At 38.6% G+C, this 19867-nt stretch overlaps 1 protein-coding gene across 5 annotated transcripts in view; it reads left to right on the forward strand.

Moving 5' to 3' along the window:
• Positions 1–19867, forward strand: part of Sec71 (ADP ribosylation factor guanine nucleotide exchange factor Sec71) — a 291696-nt gene that overhangs the window by 57981 nt on the left and 213848 nt on the right. For all 5 annotated transcript variants that reach the window (XM_053789547.2, XM_053789544.2, XM_053789546.2 and 2 more), the window contains 5 exons: positions 6039–6257; positions 11795–11951; positions 12262–12521; positions 17274–17413; positions 17923–18157. In XM_053789547.2, the coding sequence (XP_053645522.1) occupies positions 6039–6257; positions 11795–11951; positions 12262–12521; positions 17274–17413; positions 17923–18157 (1011 nt within the window). The remainder of the gene's footprint in view (positions 1–6038; positions 6258–11794; positions 11952–12261; positions 12522–17273; positions 17414–17922; positions 18158–19867) is intronic.

A 19867-nucleotide genomic window follows, 5' to 3' on the forward strand; every position in this document is an offset into this window, starting at 1 on the left:
GGAAGTAGGTCCTTCCCAAAGAGATGGGTTAGTTGCAGCAGCCGTGAAGAAGGTCTTGTAGATGTCCTCTGAACCAAGATTCCATGATTTTGCAGTGTCCTAGAATCTGTATTGATAAAGCCACTGGATGGCAAAACGTCTACAATAAAGATATCCAGATGTTGCACATGTGTCTTAACTTTCATATTGTCGGTATTTTATACCTTTCTTGCACAACTTGTCAGACACTGCAACATCATGGAATCTTGGTTTAGAGGACATCTACAAGACCTTCTTCACGGCTGCTGCAACTAACCCATCTCTTTGGGAAGGACCTACTTCCACTGGGGAATCCCGCCTACCAGTGACTATGCCCTCGTCTGCTGCACGTCCTTATCCACTGACGCCTATATAACCGCCAGTCTTCTTGCCTTTGCTCCAGATTCTCCTCCACCACGATGCTGTGAACACTTACTCCAAGGCTGAGGGGCTGATTACCTCATCTTTTGTATATAGTTCTACTGTCTTCCTATTATGTCCTAGAATCTGTATTGATAAAGCCACTGGATGGCGAAACGTCTACAATAAAGATATCCAGATGTTGCACATGTGTCTTAACTTTCATGGTTGATAATGTGTTGAGATATGGCTTAACAAGGTTCAGTCAAACCAGTGAATGAGAGGAAACATGCTAGTTCTTGATCATTTGTTATTTCAAACCTACGACCCGTGTCTGGTAATTTTACCATGATAATGCCATCACGAGTAAAGCACTGTTTTATTGATGCATTATCATGCTTAAGTTTTCGAAGTCTGTATAATAGGTTCTGACCTTTTTTAGTTAGGCACTCATTTATATACACATTACTCCGTTTCTTGGTGGAGGAACTTATTAGATCATTTTTTACATCAATGGAATTGAATTTTAACCTAACACTTTGTTGTTGACCCGGCTTGCCTAGCAGTCGGGCCTCCTTGATATTGCTGGTTTTAATGTTAACTTTTATCTCATCTTTTATTAGTTGGAGTGCTTTGATGGTGCAGTTCTCATTGTTTGTATCTGGTGGTAAGGTAGAGCTGGTTATAATGACAGTCTAGGAGCTTGTCTTGTTCAGTCATATCCCTTTGATACTGGAAGCATGCATTCCACTGGGATTCCATGTTTAACTTTCAGTCTTGTGGAGCTTCTGACAGCTTGGTGGTGAGGGAATTTATTTGTTTAGTATGTGTATCTATAGTTGAATGTAGGTTCTTTAGACGAGTTTATTAATGATGTCAGTTTGTTTTCCAGTTCACTAATTGTTGAGTTTTGTGTCGTAAGATGACATTCAAGGTCTTTAATTCTCGTGTTTTGGGTATGTAGAGAGCGCTCTAGGTCTCCAATGAGTTTTACATAGGTTTCGTTTTGTCGTCTTAGCATACTATTTTCCTGTAGAATTTTATCAATGGAGTCGGGTCGTTGTTGAGGACTGAATTCCTGGGCTATTCCTGTGGGTGTTAATATATTTATAGATGGGTTTGTAAAAGAAGTAAATGCTAGGGTGTTGGGGAGAGGGGTGGGATTAAATTATGGGGAATCAAATACAAAATGGGAATTGACAGTTATTTTTTGCTGATGATACTGTGCTTATGGGAGATTCTAAAGAAAAGTTACAATGGTTATTGGATGAGTTTGGGAGTGTGTGTTAAGGTGGAAAGTTTAAAATGAACATGGAAAAGAGTACAGTGATGAGGGTATCAAATGTAGATGAATGGTTCAGAGAACCGACATGTTGATAAATTAGACACATGTGCAACTCTTGGGTATCTTTATTCAGGAAACGTTTTGCCACACAGTGGCTTCATCAGTCCATACAAAGGAGAATATTGAAGAACAGGAGGATAATGAGGTAATCAGTCCCTCAACCTTGAGTCGATGTGGTCAGTCCATCAATCTTGAATAGAATACAGCATACGTGCTGAGAAGGAGCTTATAAACCGTTGGCAGGAGAGGTGCAGCAGTCATAGGTGGTGTAACATTTGTTCAGTGTTGAAGTAGGTCGTGCCCAAGAATTAGGCAAGCGAAGAATTCCCAAGTATTAAGATCCCAAGAAGTTGCAGTGTCTGACAGGTTTGTAGATGAATGGTTCAGAGAACCGACATGTTGATAAATTAGACACATGTGCAACTCTTGGGTATCTTTATTGAGGAAACGTTTCGCCACACAGTGGCTTCATCAGTCCATACAAAGGAGAATCTTGAAGAACAGGAGGAGAATGAGGTAATCAGTCCCTCAACCTTGAGTCAATGTGGTCAGTCCATCAATCTTGAATAGAATACGGCATACGTGCTGAGAAGGAGCTTATAAACCGTTGGCAGGAGAGGTGCAGCAGTCATAGGTGGTGTAACATTTGTTCAATGTTGAAGTAGGTCGTGCCCAAGAATTAGGCAAGCGAAGAATTCGCCACTGTGTGGCGAAACGTTTCCTCAATAAAGATACCCAAGAGTTGCACATGTGTCTAATTTATCAACATGTCGGTTCTCTGAACCATTCATCTACAAACCTGTCAGACACTGCAACTTCTTGGGATCTTAATACTTGGGAATTCTTCGCTTGCCTAATTCTTGGGCACGACCTACTTCAACATTGAACAAATGTTACACCACCTACGACTGCTGCACCTCTCCTGCCAACGGTTTATAAGCTCCTTCTCAGCACGTATGCCGTATTCTATTCAAGATTGATGGACTGACCACATTGACTCAAGGTTGAGGGACTGATTACCTCATTCTCCTCCTGTTCTTCAAGATTCTCCTTTGTATGGACTGATGAAGCCACTGTGTGGCGAAACGTTTCCTCAATAAAGATACCCAAGAGTTGCACATGTGTCTAATTTATCAACAGGGTATCAAATAATTTAGATAAAGAAAAATTGGATATCAAATTGGAGAGAAGGAGTATGGAAGAAGTGAATGTTTTCAGATATTTGGGAGTTGATGTGTCAGCAGATGGATGTTTGAAGGATGAGGTTAACCATAGAATTTATGAAGGAAAAAAGGTGAGTGGTGCATTGAGTTATATGTGGAGACAAAAAACATTGTCTATGGAGGCAAAGAAGGGAATGTACGAAAGTATAGTGGTAACACTCTTATATGGGTGTGAAGCTTGGGTTGTAAATGCTGCAGTGAGGAGGCGGTTGGAGGCAGTGGAGATGTCCTGTCTAAGAGCAATGTGTGGTGTAAATATTATCCAGAGAATTCAGAGTGTGGAAATTAGGAGAAGGTGTGGAGTTAATAAAAGTATAAGTCAGAGGGCTGAAGAGGGGTTGTTGAGGTGGTTTGGTCATTTAGAGAGACTGGATCAAAGTAGAATGACATGGAGAGCATATAAATCTGTAAGGGAAAGAAGGCAGGGTAGGGGTCGTCTTTGAAAAGGTTGGAGGGATGGGGTAAAGGAGGTTTTGTGGGTGAGGGGCCTTGGACTTTCAGCAAGCGTGCGTGAGCGTGTTAGATAGGAGTAAATGTAGATGAATGGTATTTGGGACCTGACGATATGTTGGAGTGTGAGCAGGGTAATATTTATTGAAGGGATTCATGGAAACTGGTTATTTTTATTTAGCCAGACTTGAGTACTGGAAGTGGGAAGTACAATGCCTGCACTTTATAGGAGGGGTTTTGCATATTGGCAGTTTGGAGGGGTATATGTTGTATATGCCTCTAAACTGTTGTATCTGGGTGCTTCTGCAAAGACAACGATTATGTGTGAGTGAGGTGAAAGTGTTGAATGATAAAAGTATTTTCTGTCTTTTTGGGTCACCCTGCCTCGGTGGGAGACGGCCGACTTGTTAAAAAAAAAAATGCACATGCCCACGTACGTACGTATGTTTTTTTTTTTTTTTTCAACGAGTCGGCTGTCTCCCACCAAGGCAGGGTGACCCAAAAAGAAAGAAAATCCCCAAAAAGAAAATACTTTCATCATCATTCAACACTTTCACCTCACTCATACATAATCACTGTTTTTGCAGAGGTGCCCAGGGTACAACAGTTTAGAAGTATATACGTATAAAAATACACAATATATCCCTCCAAACTGCCAATATCTCAAACCCCTCCTTTAGAGTGCAGGCATTGTACTTCCCATTTCCAGGACTCAAGTCCGACTATATGAAAATAACCGGTTTCCCTGAATCCCTTCACTAAATATTACCCTGCTCACACTCCAACAGATCGTCAGGTATGTGTGTACTATAAAAAAATATACTGTATATACTGTGACTCACAAAATCATAATAACACAATTGCAAACAAATCACAGACCAGGTGGGGTTTAAACCTCCACCCATTGTGTGATTTAATAACTTGTTAGTTTAAATCATTTTCTTATTTTATCCATTATAAATACATTAGAATTTTTTTCTTCTTCAGATGGCTTAGAATACTCTAGTTATAAAAATTTGATTTAAAAAGAAGAGAATAACATAACAAATAAAAAACTGAAGACTAAGGTAATTGGTTAAGTTATCATAGTTAAGCCTTGATATATGTTATTTAACTGTTAGGGAAATTTATAGATGGGAGTGTGGAGAAATTATAATAGTACAAACCACAGTATGGATGGGGTTAGAACCCATAGCAAGTGAGTTGTAAAACTCCAGGCTTGTGCGTAAGCTACTGGGCCAGCTGGCCTGGAGTTTTATGCCTCACTTGCGATGGGTTTTAACTCCATCCGTACCATGGTTTGTTTGCAATTGCATCATTACAATTTCATGAGTTATAATACAGTACATTTTTTCCCACATTGTTCATGATTTTCTTACAGTTAAATTACTTAGCAGTTTAAACTCTTAAGCTTTAAATAAATAAATAATAATAATTAATTAAGCCTTTCAGGGTCGCCAGGCCCTCTCCGAGACTTGTTCTCAGGGTCGCCAAATTTTCAAAAAAAAAAAAAAAATTCTTATGAAAAGATAGAGAATATTTTCCCGATCATAATGACACCAAAAGTATGAAATTTGATGGAAAACTTACATAATTATGCTCTCGCGAAATTAGCGGTCTCGACGATGTTTACACATCGGCGATTTTGCCCACTTTGAGCCCTATTTTCGACCAATTCCAGTGTACTGGTCGACAAAAATCATAACTATTTCACTAGAACTCCATTTTTTCTATCGAATGAGTACAAGAAACCACTCATTTACTGATTTCAACTATCCAATAAAGTGGTCAGAATTTAGCAATTTTGCCAATTTCACACAAATTTCAAAAGATGCCAATTTCTAAATAGGGTCCAGAATAAACAAGAAAGACATTCCTGGCACTAAAATAACATTTCCTCTGTTCATTATTCACGTCCCCACGCCCCTCTTACATTCTTTTGCTTTCCACTTCGAATTTTTATTCTCACCAAAAAATAGAAGATTTACTGTTATGCGGACTACTGCATTGGTATAGAAATGGTATAAATAATATCAGCGCACGTGTGAAAGAATATTAGACTCCCCAGTTGATGTATATTGGACGCGTAGCATGATTTGTTTACTTTTGAACTTTGGCAAAAATCGAAGATTTCTGCTACTTTGAGCTCAATTTCAAGGTACTTTTCATTGTAAAACCGGTCAAAATCATCTCTATTTCAGTAATATGTCTTCCATTCTATAAAATGAGACCAGGAAAACCTGAATACCATCATAAATACCATACAAAAATACAGTGCAAAGTTGCTGTTTTAAACCAAAAACACTGTCAGTTTTTTTTTTTCTCATTACGCACTGTGTGCTGCAGAATTTTTTTTATACTGTGCACACTGACCACATAGACCCATTCTTTCATATGTAGGCCTACCAGCTTTCTCTCACTAGATTTGAGGGCGCTAGAATTTAGGTGTACTAGTACGTCAAAAACCCTGGTGCGTAAGCCGTACTAGTATACATCCAAAACATTTGCAATCAGTCATTTAACAAAAGTGCAAGGACATTGCAATTTGCATTATTGACTTGAGTTTTAATTATTTTCAGATTAATTTCTTTAATGCTTAATTGAAAATCAGTTCTGGAATGAGTTTATATTTCATTCAACAGATCGAAGATGCTGCGGAAGAGAGTGTACGTGAACACAGCTGCAGTATAGTGTCATCCAATAGTACTGGTAGCCAGGTTGCTCCAGAAGAAAATGGACAACAAGAGTCTCATCATCAAGAAGAACATGACTCGGAGCTTGGGTCTCTCTCCCATCAAGATCCTTCTCAGCAACAGAATCCTCGTCCATTCCTTGTTAGCGATGTAACTGACTCCACAATGGTAGGAGAATTTAGCATATTCTGACCTGAGTATTTACTGTTTTTGTGGGGTCATTTGTGTGTGCTATCCATAGTGAAATATAGCTATATGAAGGAAGTACATTTACAGTGTATCATATACTGTAGAAGTGTTAATACTGTACAGGTATATTTCATTTATTATAATATATATGTTGTATCTGGGCGCCTATGCAAAAACAGTGATTATGTGTGAGTGCGGTGAAAGTGTTGAATGATGATGAAAGTATTTTAGTTTTGGGGATTTTTTCTGTCTTTTTGGGTCACCCTGCCTAGGTGGGAGACGGCTAACTTGTTGAAAAAAAAAATTATTAACCCTTAAATTGTCCAAACGTAGATCTACATTTGCACGCGTAGTGCTCCGAACGTAGGTCATTGTTTTATTTTTCATTCCTTCAAATTTGGCACGATAAGCCTGAGTCTCCTAGACACAAGAGAATGGGTCTGCGCCCTAAGTGCGCGCAGAGTGAAAAAATTCGCTGATGCTGGGGTACCGCGTGGTAGCACCAGTTAGTTTCAGCTCCATCTTGTGTTAACATCATAGCAAACCCCCGTGATTCACTCACGCCTCTGCGTATTAACTCTACTATTCTTGGAAAGTGTAACAGAATGCGAGGTTAGTGAATTTGACACCGATATAGTCATTGATGTTCAAAGAATTAGTGAAACTGTTGATGATAACCCAGATGACCCTCGACCCATCACCTCTGGGGTGGCCAGTGTGGATAGTGTGGCCATACCAGACCCTCAGCCAAGTACCTCTGGGGTTGCTAGTGTTACTACCCAAAGGCAACTCTGCAAGAGGAAATTGTCATTTTCCAAGCGTTATGGTGATGACGATAGTGAAAGTGACATAAGTGACGATGATGAAATCGATTTTATGCCCATAAGGATTCGTCTAGTCACAGTGATTATCATTATTCCCTAGTGAAACATGCTTTTAGGCGTCGTAACCTACGTTCAGGCAGTGTGCCATATGTAGTCGGTGGCAAGGGTTGTGGCAGGTCACGATCCAAAACCCCAGCTAGTGATAGTGATCTTAAAGGTGAATATGCTGGGATGGAGGAAGAGGAGGTTGGTGGCATGGTGCCTGGACCTCGTGGTGCAGTGGGTGGGCAGACAAAGGACCTCCCGGCACCCTCTCAACCATGTGCTGCCTCCACTCCCGTCCTCCCTCCTGCTCCCCCATGCCACAGGTCTACCCTGCACCATCTGATAGTGAATGGAAATGGACAGAAAGTACACCATTCATGCCACATCCTTTCAGTTTTGATGCCTGTGGAAGTGGTATCATGCCACACTGTCCCATCACAAATGAGTCTACAGAGTTAGACTATTTTTAACTATACTTTGATGAACTGATAATGAATCTGATTGTTACCCAGACCAACATGTACTACCAGTATACAATGGACCACATAGATGTTTCAAAATCATCACGGCTGCACAGGTGGAAAGATACAGCTGTGGCTGAAATGTATTTATTCCTTGGCACAATCATGCTTATGCCACACACCTATAAGAACAATATAGCACACTACTGGTCCACAGACCACTTCATCAGTACTCCAGTCTTCCGTGACCACCTCCCCTGCAACAGATTCACTCTTGCTATGAATGTTGCACTTCTCAGACAGGAATACTCCAAACCAAAATGACCTATACAAAATCATGGAATTGTTTATGTATCTGAAGCAAAAATTCAGTGCCTACTTTTATCCATTCAAGAATATTGTTGTTGATGAGTCCTTGATTCTGTTCAAGGGACGACTGTCATTCAAACAATATACACCAAGGAAACGTAATTGCTTTGGTATAAAACACTTTGTTATGTGTGACTGTGAGACTGGTCTTGTGTTGGATGTCATTATCTACACAGGGAAAAACACACTCGACGATACCAGGCGCATGTTGGGCATTTCTGGTGATGTTCGCAAGATGATGCAGCCATACCTTGGCAAGGGTCATACATTGTTCACAGACAACTGGTATACAAGCCTTATGCTTGCTGATTTCCTACATGTGAACAATACTGATATATGTGGAACAGTGAGGAAAAAGTAGAAAACACATGCCAAGGTTCACTGGAGGAAGTGTAGTGCAAGCGTTTCATGCCAATGACATCATGGCACTGATGTGGCATGACAAACGGGATGTGACATTGCTGTCAACCATCCACAGAAATGAGATAGTGCAGACAGACAGACGGAGCAAGCACAACAATGAACCTATTGTAAAGCCAGCTGCTGTCATCGACTATATGGCCATTATGCGACTAGTCGACAAGTGTGACATGATGATAGGCTTTGTTGACTGTGTGTGTAGTAGTTGCAAGTGGTATATAAAAGTGTTTTTCCACCTTGTAGACATTGCAATGCTCAGTGCCTTCAACATGTATGAAATAAAGACAGGGAAGCGACAACGATATGCAGAATTCACCCTCAATGTTATCAAGCAGATAGTGAAAAAGTATGGTACCACACCTATACCTGTCACTCCACAGTGACCTGTCACCCCACAGCAACGACCTGTCACTCCACAAGAAGAGGGGGAAGTGCATAACCGAATAATCCCTAACTGTCACTGCCTGATACCATTACCATCTACTCCAAAGAAGAAGTACTCTCAGAAAAAGTGTGTTGTGTGTGCTTACACTACATAGCGACCCCAAGTGTGAAAAGACACACGATACATGTGTCAGCAATGTGGGGTGGCACTCTGTATGAATCCTTGCTTCTTGGAGTATCATACAGTGGTGGACTTTTAGAAACATAAATGAGACCTGGAAATACCTTGTATATATATGTAAAAAATAGTATGTGATTGAACCAGGTGTACAAATTCATCTATCAGTGTGAGTATGTTTGTTTGTGACAGTGTGATTACTAATTCAGTACCAAATATTTGTGTCTCAACAACAATTGGCTGTGAAATCAAAAGATCTGCAACAAAACATTATTATTATAACATGAAAACAACAAAAGATAGAAAAGAATTGAAAAAAAAATGATAAATGTTTATTGTTTCTGCAAGCGGCAGTGCTCCATGTTGCTGACACCTCATTATTTACCAAGAACTTTGCGGGCTTATCTCAGTAAGTACTGACCCTAAAATTTTTTTTTGTCCTATAACATTTCTAAAAATGTGCTCTTCATTTAAAAAAAAAAAAAAAAAATTTTTTCAAAATATTCAGAGCACTGCACGAGTGAATGTAGATCTATGTTTGGACAGTTTAAGGGTTAAAAATGAATAATGTGGAAAGAAGAAGAATTTTTTTTTTTTTTACAGTTTTTCAGTATCGCCATACCATTTGCAACCAGTATCAGTCTTTGCATAAAGGTAAAGGGGACAAAAGAGAGTGTAAAAATTATAGGGGAATAAGTCTGTTGAGTATACCTGGTAAAGTGTGTGGTAGAATTATTACTGAAAGAATTAAGAGTAAGATGGAGAGCAGGATAGCAGATGAACAAGGAGGCTTTAGGAAGGGTAGGGGGTGTGTAGACCAAGTGTTTACAGTGAAACATGTAAGTGAATAGTATTTAGATAAGGATAAAGAAGTTTTTGTGGTATTTATGGATTCAGAAAAAGTGTATGATAGGGGGGCAGTGTGGCAAATGTTGCAGATGTATGGAATTGGAGGTAGGTTATTGAAAGCAATGAAGAGTTTTTATGAGGATAGTGAGGCTCGGGCTAGAGTATGGGGGAAAGAGGGAGATTATTTCCCAGTAAAAGTAGGCCTTAGACAGGGATGTGTGATGTCACCATGGTTGTTCAATATATTTATAATAAGTGCATGTACAAGGTATACAAGCTTAGCAGACATCCATGACATACTACTATATAGAAAGCCACTTGTTATGCAGAGCATTTCGGGCAAATTAAGTCAATTTTGTCCCAGGATGCAATCCACACCAGTCTTCTAACACCCAGGTACCCATTTTATACTGATGGGTGAACATGGATAACAAGGTGTCTTAAGGAAACATGTCCTAATGTTTTCCGGCCATACCAGGGATTTGATCTCTGTACCTCAGTGTGTGAGCTAAGTACACTAGCGATCGAGCTACAGGACACCATATAGATGGAGTTGTAAGAGAAGTGAATGCTCGGGTGTTGGCCAGAGATGTGGGGTTAAAAGATAAAGAATCTAACACAAAGTGGGAATTGTCACAGTTGCTCTTTGCTGATGACACAGTGCTTTTGGGAGATTCTGAAGAGAAGTTGAAAAAGTTGGTTTATAAGTTTGGTAGGGTATGTATAACAAGGAAATTAAAAGTGAATATAGGAAAGAGTAAGGTGAGTATAACAACAAAAAATAGATAACGAAAAATTGGATATCAGATTGGAGGGAGAGCACATGGAGGAGGTGAATGTTTTCAGATATTTGGAGGTGGACGTATCAGCAGATGGGTTTGTGAAAGATGAGGTGAATCACAGAATTGACAAGGGGAAAAAGGAGAGTGGTGCACTGAGGAGTCTGTGAAGACAAAGAATTTGATCCATGGAAGCAAAGAGACGTAGTATGAGAGTATAGATATACCAATGCTCTTATATGGGTGTGAAGCATGGGTGGTGAATGTTGCAACAAGGAGAAGGCTGGAGGCAGTGGAGATATCATGTCTGAGGGCAATGTGTGGTGTGCATATAATGCAAAAAGTCCGTGGTTTGGAGATTAGGAGGGGGTGCAGGATTACCAAATCTTTTATCCAGAGGGCTGAGGAGAGGTTATTGAGGTGATTTGGACATGTAGAGAGGATGGAATGAAATAGAATGACTTGGAGGAGAGTGTATAAATCTAGTGGAGGGAAGGCGGGGTAGGGGTCGGCTTAGGAAAGTTTGGAGGGAGGGGGAAAAGGAGGTTTTGTGTGTGAGGGGCTTGGACTTCCAGCATGCATGCGTGAGTGTGTGTTAGAAAGGAGTGAATGGAAACAAATGGTTTTTAGGACTTCATGTGCTGTTGGAGTATGAGCAAGGTAAACATTTATGAAGGGATTCAGAGAAACCAGCATTTTATAACTGTAGTGTAAACATGCCTCTAGCAAGACAGTGATGGAGTGAATGATGAAAGTTATTTTTTGGGCCCCCCTGCCTTGGTGGGAAATGGCCGATGTATTAATAAATAAAAAAATCAGTCAATCGGTATGACAAGTAGGTTATACTAAGTATGTGCACCTGAAGAAGAGAGGAGTGTAGAGGAGAGTGATATTGGGAGATATTAAGTGAGTGTTTAGTGAGTTTTGAAGCAATTGAAAGATTAATTGTGGTGCGAGACTTACATCCTGAAGTGGGAGAAATGGTTGTAGGGGCGCATTATGTTTGTGGTGTGAGGGGTAAATGATAATAGGAGGGCTTTGATTGAACTTTGTTTAGAAAGAGGTTTGGCAATAGGTAATACATATTTTAAGAAAAAGAGGATATGTAAATATAAATATATGAGATATGATATGGGGCATAATGAAAACAGTTTGTTTATGTATTGGTGGATATTAAGCAAGTGGTAATATCATGTTTTTTTGGCAGAATTCTTGTAATGGATTACCAGACATAAGTGAAAATCTAGAGATGGCAATACCAAATGGGTCTGCAATAATTCTTCCAGAGTCTCCTCAGTGTCACCTCACCTCTCATCAAATTGCCACAGAATTAGTCCATGATATAGTGAATCAAGCAGTCACAGGTAGGAACATATCATTATCTTGCTTGGAAGAAATTTCATGTGCCTTTCTGTCTATGAGGGGAAAAAAAAAAGAGAATATGCTTTCTTAATAATGGGCAGTATGCTTCTTTTTATGGGGGGGGGGGGGGAGTGCAACAGCAAGGTCAGGTTATAGGTTGAGATGACTAAAATGTTTTTTGCAGTTTTCACATCTATTTTTGTTTTATTTTTATCCTTAAAAGTTAATCTAAATTTTCTTAAGGTTAACTCTATTGCATCATAGAAAATTCCTTCATTTACTCATGACTAAAATTGCCTTTTGTTTTCACAGTTGTATCTACAGAAGAAACCATTCTGAAGAATGGCTGTTTAGACAGTGTAAATGAATTGAACAACTTGGAAGCATTGCATATATCTGATGCAGCAGAGTCATCCTCCCCTGAAGCAGAGGACTGTGTGTCCACTCCTGGTGTGCCACAAGAGGATACAGGGCAGGAAGACATGTCACCGTTATCAACAGAGCACCGCAGTGACTCTGTGGCCTCCAACCTTCCTCTTACACCAACATCCATCACTAGAGTGCCCTCCCAGGTGGGTTTTCCTGTTATACTTTCATGTTGCTTCTTTTTTCCAGTTTCTGTGTCTATGTATGTTTTACAGTCATTACCTATTGTAATTACTGTACTTATTCAAGTTTGCGAGAGTTGAGCTCCAGCAAATGATTCTGCCTATTAACTTTCAGTGGACTGACATGATTGAGCCTTGTCATATATGTTATTGAACCCCTGAAGTGTAGAGTATGCTTAGTCATATACATTGAGATTGATTTTTTCATTTTTTATTTTGATGCATTTTCTGTGTAAAGGATCAGCTACATAGAGGTAAAGGGACAAGTGCAACTAATGTGACAATTTACTGTGGCAATGTTTCACTCTCCAGGAACATTGTCAAGTTTTCAGGAGCTTGACAAAGCTCTTGAAAACTGAAAAGTTGCCACAATAAAATGTTGCATTAGTTGCATATGTGCCCTTTTACCTAACATATTGTTGGTACGTGAGTGTGTTGGATAGGAGTGAATGGAGACAAATGGTTTTTGGGGCCTGATGAGCTGTTGGAGTGTGAGCAGGGTAATATTTAGTGGAGGGATTCAGGAAAACCAGTGATTTTAATGTATAGCTGGACTTGAGTATTGGAAATGGGAAGTACAATGCCTGCACTTTGAAGGAGGGGTTTGGGATATTCGCAGTTTGGAGAGATATGTTGTATATTTTTATATATGCTTCTAAACTGTTGTGCCTCTGCAAAGACAGTGATTATGTATGAGTGAAGTGAAAGTGTTGAATGATGATGAAAGTATTTTCTTTTGGGGGATTTTCTTTCTTTTTGGGCCACCCTGCCTAGGTGGGAGACGGCCAACTTGTTGAAAAAACAATTGTTGGTAATTCTACCAACATAATTACATAGAGGTAACAGCTTTTAAGGCATTTTAAATATTTTTTCCGAAGGCTCTTATATAGAGCTACACAAGCTAATTATTGAACACACTTCTGTTAAGTATATGGTAGAGTTAGAAGGGTTCAGCAGTATTTGAAGAGGAAGCATGGAAAAAAGGTGCAGGTGAAGAAAGAGGGAGGATTTATTTAAGATTATTTAATAAAAGTTTGTGTAGTGATATATCGTATAGTAGGAGAGGAAACCTTCAGTCTCTTTAATACATTCAAACTATAGCTGATTTGAAATCATTATCTCTATTAGTTTTTTTTTTTTTTTTTTTTTTTTTTTTTTTTTTTTTTTTTTTTTTTTTTTACCAGTGTCACTTTGTAGTTTGGTTTGGTTCAACAATTTCCATAATGTTCAGTCACCACTTTTTTTGCTTGTTTCCTTTTATGCATACACACTTTTATTTCACTGAGAAAGTCCTTAATCTTGCTTTTATGTCCTTATTCCTAGAGCAAACTATTGGTAGTTAATTTACCCAATTTCTGTACTAGTATAGTGAGCTTGTGTGGTGATCTTCAAATCTTTGCAAAGTATCTAGATTGTCACACAAGTTTAAAAGGAAAACTTAATTTTTGGTTGATACTGTTGTATCTTGGCGCCTCTGCAAAAACAGTGATTATATGTGAATGATGGTGAAAGTGTTTTTCTTTTCTGGGTCACCCTGCCTCGGTGGGAGACAGCTGACACATTAAAAAAAAACACGTTCATTTTTTCATGAGTAATTGATTGCAAACTTAGAGGGAACTTAAATACTGTAGTGTGAGTTATCTAGTTTTCATTTACAAGTTTGATTCAAATTCAAATTCAAAGTTTATTCTCTATAAGGATTACAATGCTGAGTTTACAGAATTTGGTTATTGTGTGGTTTACATGTAGTAAAATAATAATTACAGAGTGTACCACTAGAACACCTAGCATGGCTAGGCATTTCGGGCAGACTTAAATTAAATCTTAAGTTTAAATATTACAAAATTATGAGGTAAGTTGGTATTATGGCTAAGTGACTAAATACTAGTTTGTGAGTTTAGCAATGTGAATGCTTTTGTTTTGGCACTATACATAGTTTCAGTATTGGAGTATCACAGGCCAACTTATGACTAGTTAAGATTCATTATTTTGAGATTGAGATTGATATTTCTGTTTATGGTCAAATGGGTGAGTGAGTGTAAGTGTTAACCACCAGGTGGTATTCGTGTAATTAGTTGACAGGGTGTATCAGGGAGATAAGATGTTTTCTGATGGTAGTTTTGAAGGTGATGATTGTGTCTGCAGTTTTAGAATTTTCAGGTAGGGTGTTCCAGATTTTAGGGCCTTTGACATACATTGAATTTTTGTAAAGGTTTAGTCTGATACGGGGAATGTCATAGAGATGTTTGTGTCTGGTGTTGTGCCTGTGGGTTCTGTCACAACTATCAAGAAAGCGTTTTAGGTCAAGGTTAATATTGGAATTTAAGGTCCTGTAGATGTAGATTGCACAGTAGTAAGTGTGGATGTACTGAACAGGGAGTAAGTTTAGATCTATGAAGAGTGGGGGGGGGGTGTTGCCAGGGATGGGATTTAGTGATTATTCTTACTGCGGCTTTTTGTTGGGTTATTATTGGCTTTAGGTGTGTTGCTGCAGTTGAACCCCAAGCACAGATAGCATAGGTGAGGTATGGATATATAAGTGAATGGTATAGTGTGAGAAGGGCAGTTTGCGGCACGTAGTATCGTATCTTCGAGAGGATCCCAACCGTTTTGGATACTTTTTTGGTTATGTGTTGGATATGGGTGCTGAAGTTCAGGTTGTTGTCGAGGTATAGGCCTAGGAATTTGCCCTTATTATGCCTGGCAATTAGAGTGTTGTCGATCTTAATGTTAATTTGCGCATCTCCTGCTCTGCTACGAAACATAATGTAGTAGGTTTTGTCAGTGTTAAGCGTAAGTTTATTGGCTGTCATCCAAGTCGATATTTTGATCAGCTCCTCATTAACAATGGTGTTGAGGGTGGCAAGATTAGGGTAAGAGATGACATAAGTCGTGTCGTCAGCAAAGAGAATGGGGTTCAGGTGTTGAGATACGTTTGGAAGATCATTGATGTATATGAGGAAGAGCAGGGGACCAAGGACACTTCCCTGCAGAACTCCAGTATCAAGTGGCTGTGTTGTTGATGCTGTGTCTTTAATGGTGACATATTGATACCTATTAGTAAGGTAAGATTTGAAATATGCAAGCGCATGGCCTCTTATACCATAATGGTCAAGTTTGTGGAGTAGGATGCCGTGGTCTACTGTGTCAAAAGCTTTTCTTAGGTCAATAAAAATTCCTAGTGGATATTCCTTATTTTCCAATGCTGTGTAAAGCAGATCTAGCATTTTTATGATTGCATCATTAGTGCTTTTATTTTTCCTGAATCCAAACTGGCAGGGGTTGAGTATGTTTTGAGCCGTTATAAATGAATATAGTCTCCTGTGCACGAGTTTCTCAAAGATTTTGGATAGCAATGGTAAGTTTGATATTGGCCTATAGTTGTTTAAATCTGTAGGGTCACCACCTTTATGTATTGGTGTAACCCTTGCCATCTTGAGTAGTTTCGGGAAGGTGCTAGTTTCTAGTGACTTGTTAAAAAGTAATGAGATAACATGCGAGAGGACATGGGCCGCTCTCTTGTACAATAATGGTGGGACATGAGACAGATTCCCTGAGTTATTTTTAACCCCTTCAGGGTCCAAGGCCCAAATCTGAAGTGGTGCCCCAGTGCCCAAGAATTTTCAAAAAAAAAATTTGTTATTTTTTCTTATGAAATGGTAGAGAATCTTTTTGTGAAGGTAATAAAACAAAAAGTACGAAATTTGATGGAAAATTGACGAAATTATGCTCTCGCGAATTTTGATGTGTCAGCGATATTTATGAATCGGCAATTTTGCCGACTTTGACTCCCATTTTAGGCCAATTACATTATTCCAGTCAACCAAATTCTTAGCTATTTCACTAGTATTACTTCTGTTCTATCGATTGAGCACAAGAAATCGCCAAGTCAACTGTTTCAACTACAAATTAAAGTGATCGGAAATTGTTAATTTGGCCAATTTAACACAAAGTTCAAAATATTCCAATTTCAAAATAGGGTCCAGAATAAACAATGTAGGTATTCCTGGAACTAAACTAACATTTCCTCTGTTCATTAGTTACATTTTGAGGCTTTACAAATAAATTCCATTTTGATTTTTTATTCACATAATGAATTTTTATTCACACCAAAAAATAGAAGATTTACTGTTATGCAATACTGTAATAATTGTATAAATATCATCACCATATTTGTGAATGCATATTAGACCCATCAGCTGGCGTGTATTAGACGTGTGAGGTCATTTGTTTACTCTTGAATATCGGCAAAAATTTAACATTTCTGCTAGTTTGAGCTCAGTTTCAAGCCATTTCCAGTGCTAAAACCAATCAAAATCATCTCTATTTCTGTAATATGTCTTCCATTCTATCAAATGAGACCAAGAAATCGTAAATACAACTATAAAAAACATACAAAAAAAACACTGCAAAGTCGCTGTTTTAATCGAAAAATCATGATTTCAGTTTTTTTCTCTCATTATACACAGTGTGCTGCAAGATCTGTTTTATGTGGTGCACACATACCACATAGATGTATTCTCTCATATCTAGGCCCAAATGTGCCACTCACAGTTTATCAGAGTGAGCTGAGCTCATGACGTAGATCTACGGTTTGGACCCTGAACGTAAAGCCGTAGATCTACGGGACGGACCCTGAAAGGGTTAAGTGACTTTATAATCTCAGTGATGATACGAGTGCTGTTATTATTGATTTATTTTTGCATATTTTCACAGGAGAGTATAAACACAATGACTGAAGGAGACACAGCCATGACAGCTAAACTCTCTCACACTCTCCAGAAAGATGCGTTCTTGGTATTTCGTTCCCTCTGCAAACTTTCCATGAAACCCTTGCCCGATTCTCCTGACCCAAGGTAAGTTGATGAGCAATACAGTCGTCCCAGCAAAGTCAAGGGCTTCCTTATTAGTGGATTAAGATTTTATAGCCAGTGAATGAGATTTATGCCAATATCTGAAGAAAAAATTTGTTGTGAAGACATAACTTTGTATTTTTTTGCAATTTTAAAATTTACTGGACCTCTTGGCCTGTAAGCCCCACTTAATTTGTGGGGACACCGATGTGCTGTATAATGTTAGTTTTGTAACTATATTCTGTCTGAAATAATATTACTCTTAACCTGCTTTGGAAATCATAGCACCTGGTGAATCTCTATTATTTTTTGTATTTTTTTGTCTTGTATTAAAAATTACATTTGACCAAAGAAACTTAAGACAATAATTTAGCATCAGGTGTTTGTGTCAGCTTGTGTTGTCATTTCTCTCTCAAGTTTTTCCTTTTATTTTTTGTTTTTGGTGGGGCCAGCTTATCTTGGTGGGAAATGGGTGATGAGCTAAAAAAAAAAAAAAAAATTCCATTTTGCAGATCTCATGAACTTCGGTCCAAGATCCTTTCCCTAGAGATGTTGCTATCAATTGTGCAGAATGCTGGCCGGGTTTTTCGTTCCAACGACACCTTCATCACAGCTATCAAACAGTACCTATGTGTAGCACTTAGCAAAAATGGTGTATCTCCAATTCCAGATGTGTTTCATCTCTCACTTGCCATTTTTGTTGCTCTCTTGTCAAACTTCAAGGCTCACCTTAAAATGCAAATTGAGGTAAGTTAACTTTTATTTCTTCTATTGTTTTTCTTTAGTAATAATGTACATTACCTGTACTATTATGCTAGGTATAAGGACACGAATGGATTTGATAGTAACAATGTACATTACCTGTATTATGTTAGGTAAAAGGACAAGAATGGATTTGATAGGTAAAAATAGGAGAGGAGAGTTATTAACCCTTAAACGGTCCAAACATATATATACGTTTTTTCAGCATCTGAAAGTATGTAAAAAAATGTAGATCTTTTTTTTTTGTTTTACATGTGAAAATGTGTAAAAAAACTTTTATCTACTTTTTTTTTGTTATATTTGAAAATATGTAAAAAAAAGTAGATCTACTTTTGTAGCACTACTAATTTGAACGTCGATCTGTTTGGACCGTTTAAGGGTTAAATGGAGAGTTAGAGGTATCGGGGAGATGGAGGGAATATTTTGAGGAATTATTAAATGTTGTTGAAGATAGGAAGCTATGATTTCGTATATAGGGCAAGGAGGAATAACATCTTGTAGGACTGAGGAAGAGCCAGTTATGAGTGTGGGGGAAGTTCGTGAGGCAGTGGGTAGAATGAAAGGGCGTAAAGCAGCTGGGATTGGTGGGATAAAGATAGAAATGTTAAAACCAGATGGGGATATAGTTTTGGAGTGATTGGTGCTTTTATTTTATAAATGTATGGAAGAGGAAAAGGTACCTAGGAATTGGCAGAGAGCATGCATAGTTCCTTTGTATAAAGGCAAAGGGGACAGAAGAGAGTGCAAAAATTATAGGGGAATAAGTCTGTTTAGTTTAGGTAGTGGGTTGGTAGACAGTAACCGCCCAAGGAGGTACTACCGTCCTGCCAAGTGAGTGTAAAACAAAAGCCTGTAATTGTTTTACATGATGGTAGGATTGCTGGTGTCCTTTTTTCTGTTTCATAAACATGCAAGGTTTCAAGTACGTCTTGCTACTTCTACTTACACTTAGGTCACACTACACATACATGTACAAGCATATATATACACACCCCTCTGGGTTTTCTTCTATTTTCTTACTAGTTCTTGTTCTTGTTTATTTCCTCTTATCTCCATGGGGAAGTGGAACAGAATTCTTCCTCTGTAAGTCATGCGTGTTGTAAGAGGTGACTAAAATGCCAGGAGCAAGGGGCTAGTAACCCCTTCTCCTGTATAAATTACTAAATTTAAAAAGAGAAACCTTCATTTTTCTTTTTGGGCCACCCTGCCTCGGTGGGATACGGCCGGTTTGTTGAAAGAAGAAAGAAGAAGTCTGTTTAGTATACCTGGCAAAGTGTATGGTAGAGTTGTTATTGAAAGAATTAAGAGTAAAATGGAGAGTAGGAAAGCTGATGAACAAAGAGGCTTTAGGAAGGGTTGGGGGTGTGTAGACCAGGTGTTTACAGTGAAACATATAGGTGAACAATATTTAGGTAAGGGTAAAGAAGTTTTTGTGGCATTTATGGATTTGGAAAAGACATATGACGGTGGATAGGGGGGCAATATGGCAAATGTTGCAAATGTATGGAATAGGAGGTAGGTTATTGAAAACAGTGAAGAGTTTTTACGAGGATAGCGAGGCTCAGGTTAGAGTATGTAGGAGAGAGTGAGATTATTTCCCAGTAAAAGTAGCCCTTAGACAAGGATGTATGATGTCGCAATGGTTGTTTGATATATTTATAGATGGGGTTGTAAGAGAAGTGAATGCTCGGTTGT

This window comes from Cherax quadricarinatus, chromosome 68 (genome assembly GCF_038502225.1).
Source record: "Cherax quadricarinatus isolate ZL_2023a chromosome 68, ASM3850222v1, whole genome shotgun sequence".
Classification (NCBI taxonomy): Eukaryota; Metazoa; Arthropoda; class Malacostraca; order Decapoda; family Parastacidae; genus Cherax; species Cherax quadricarinatus.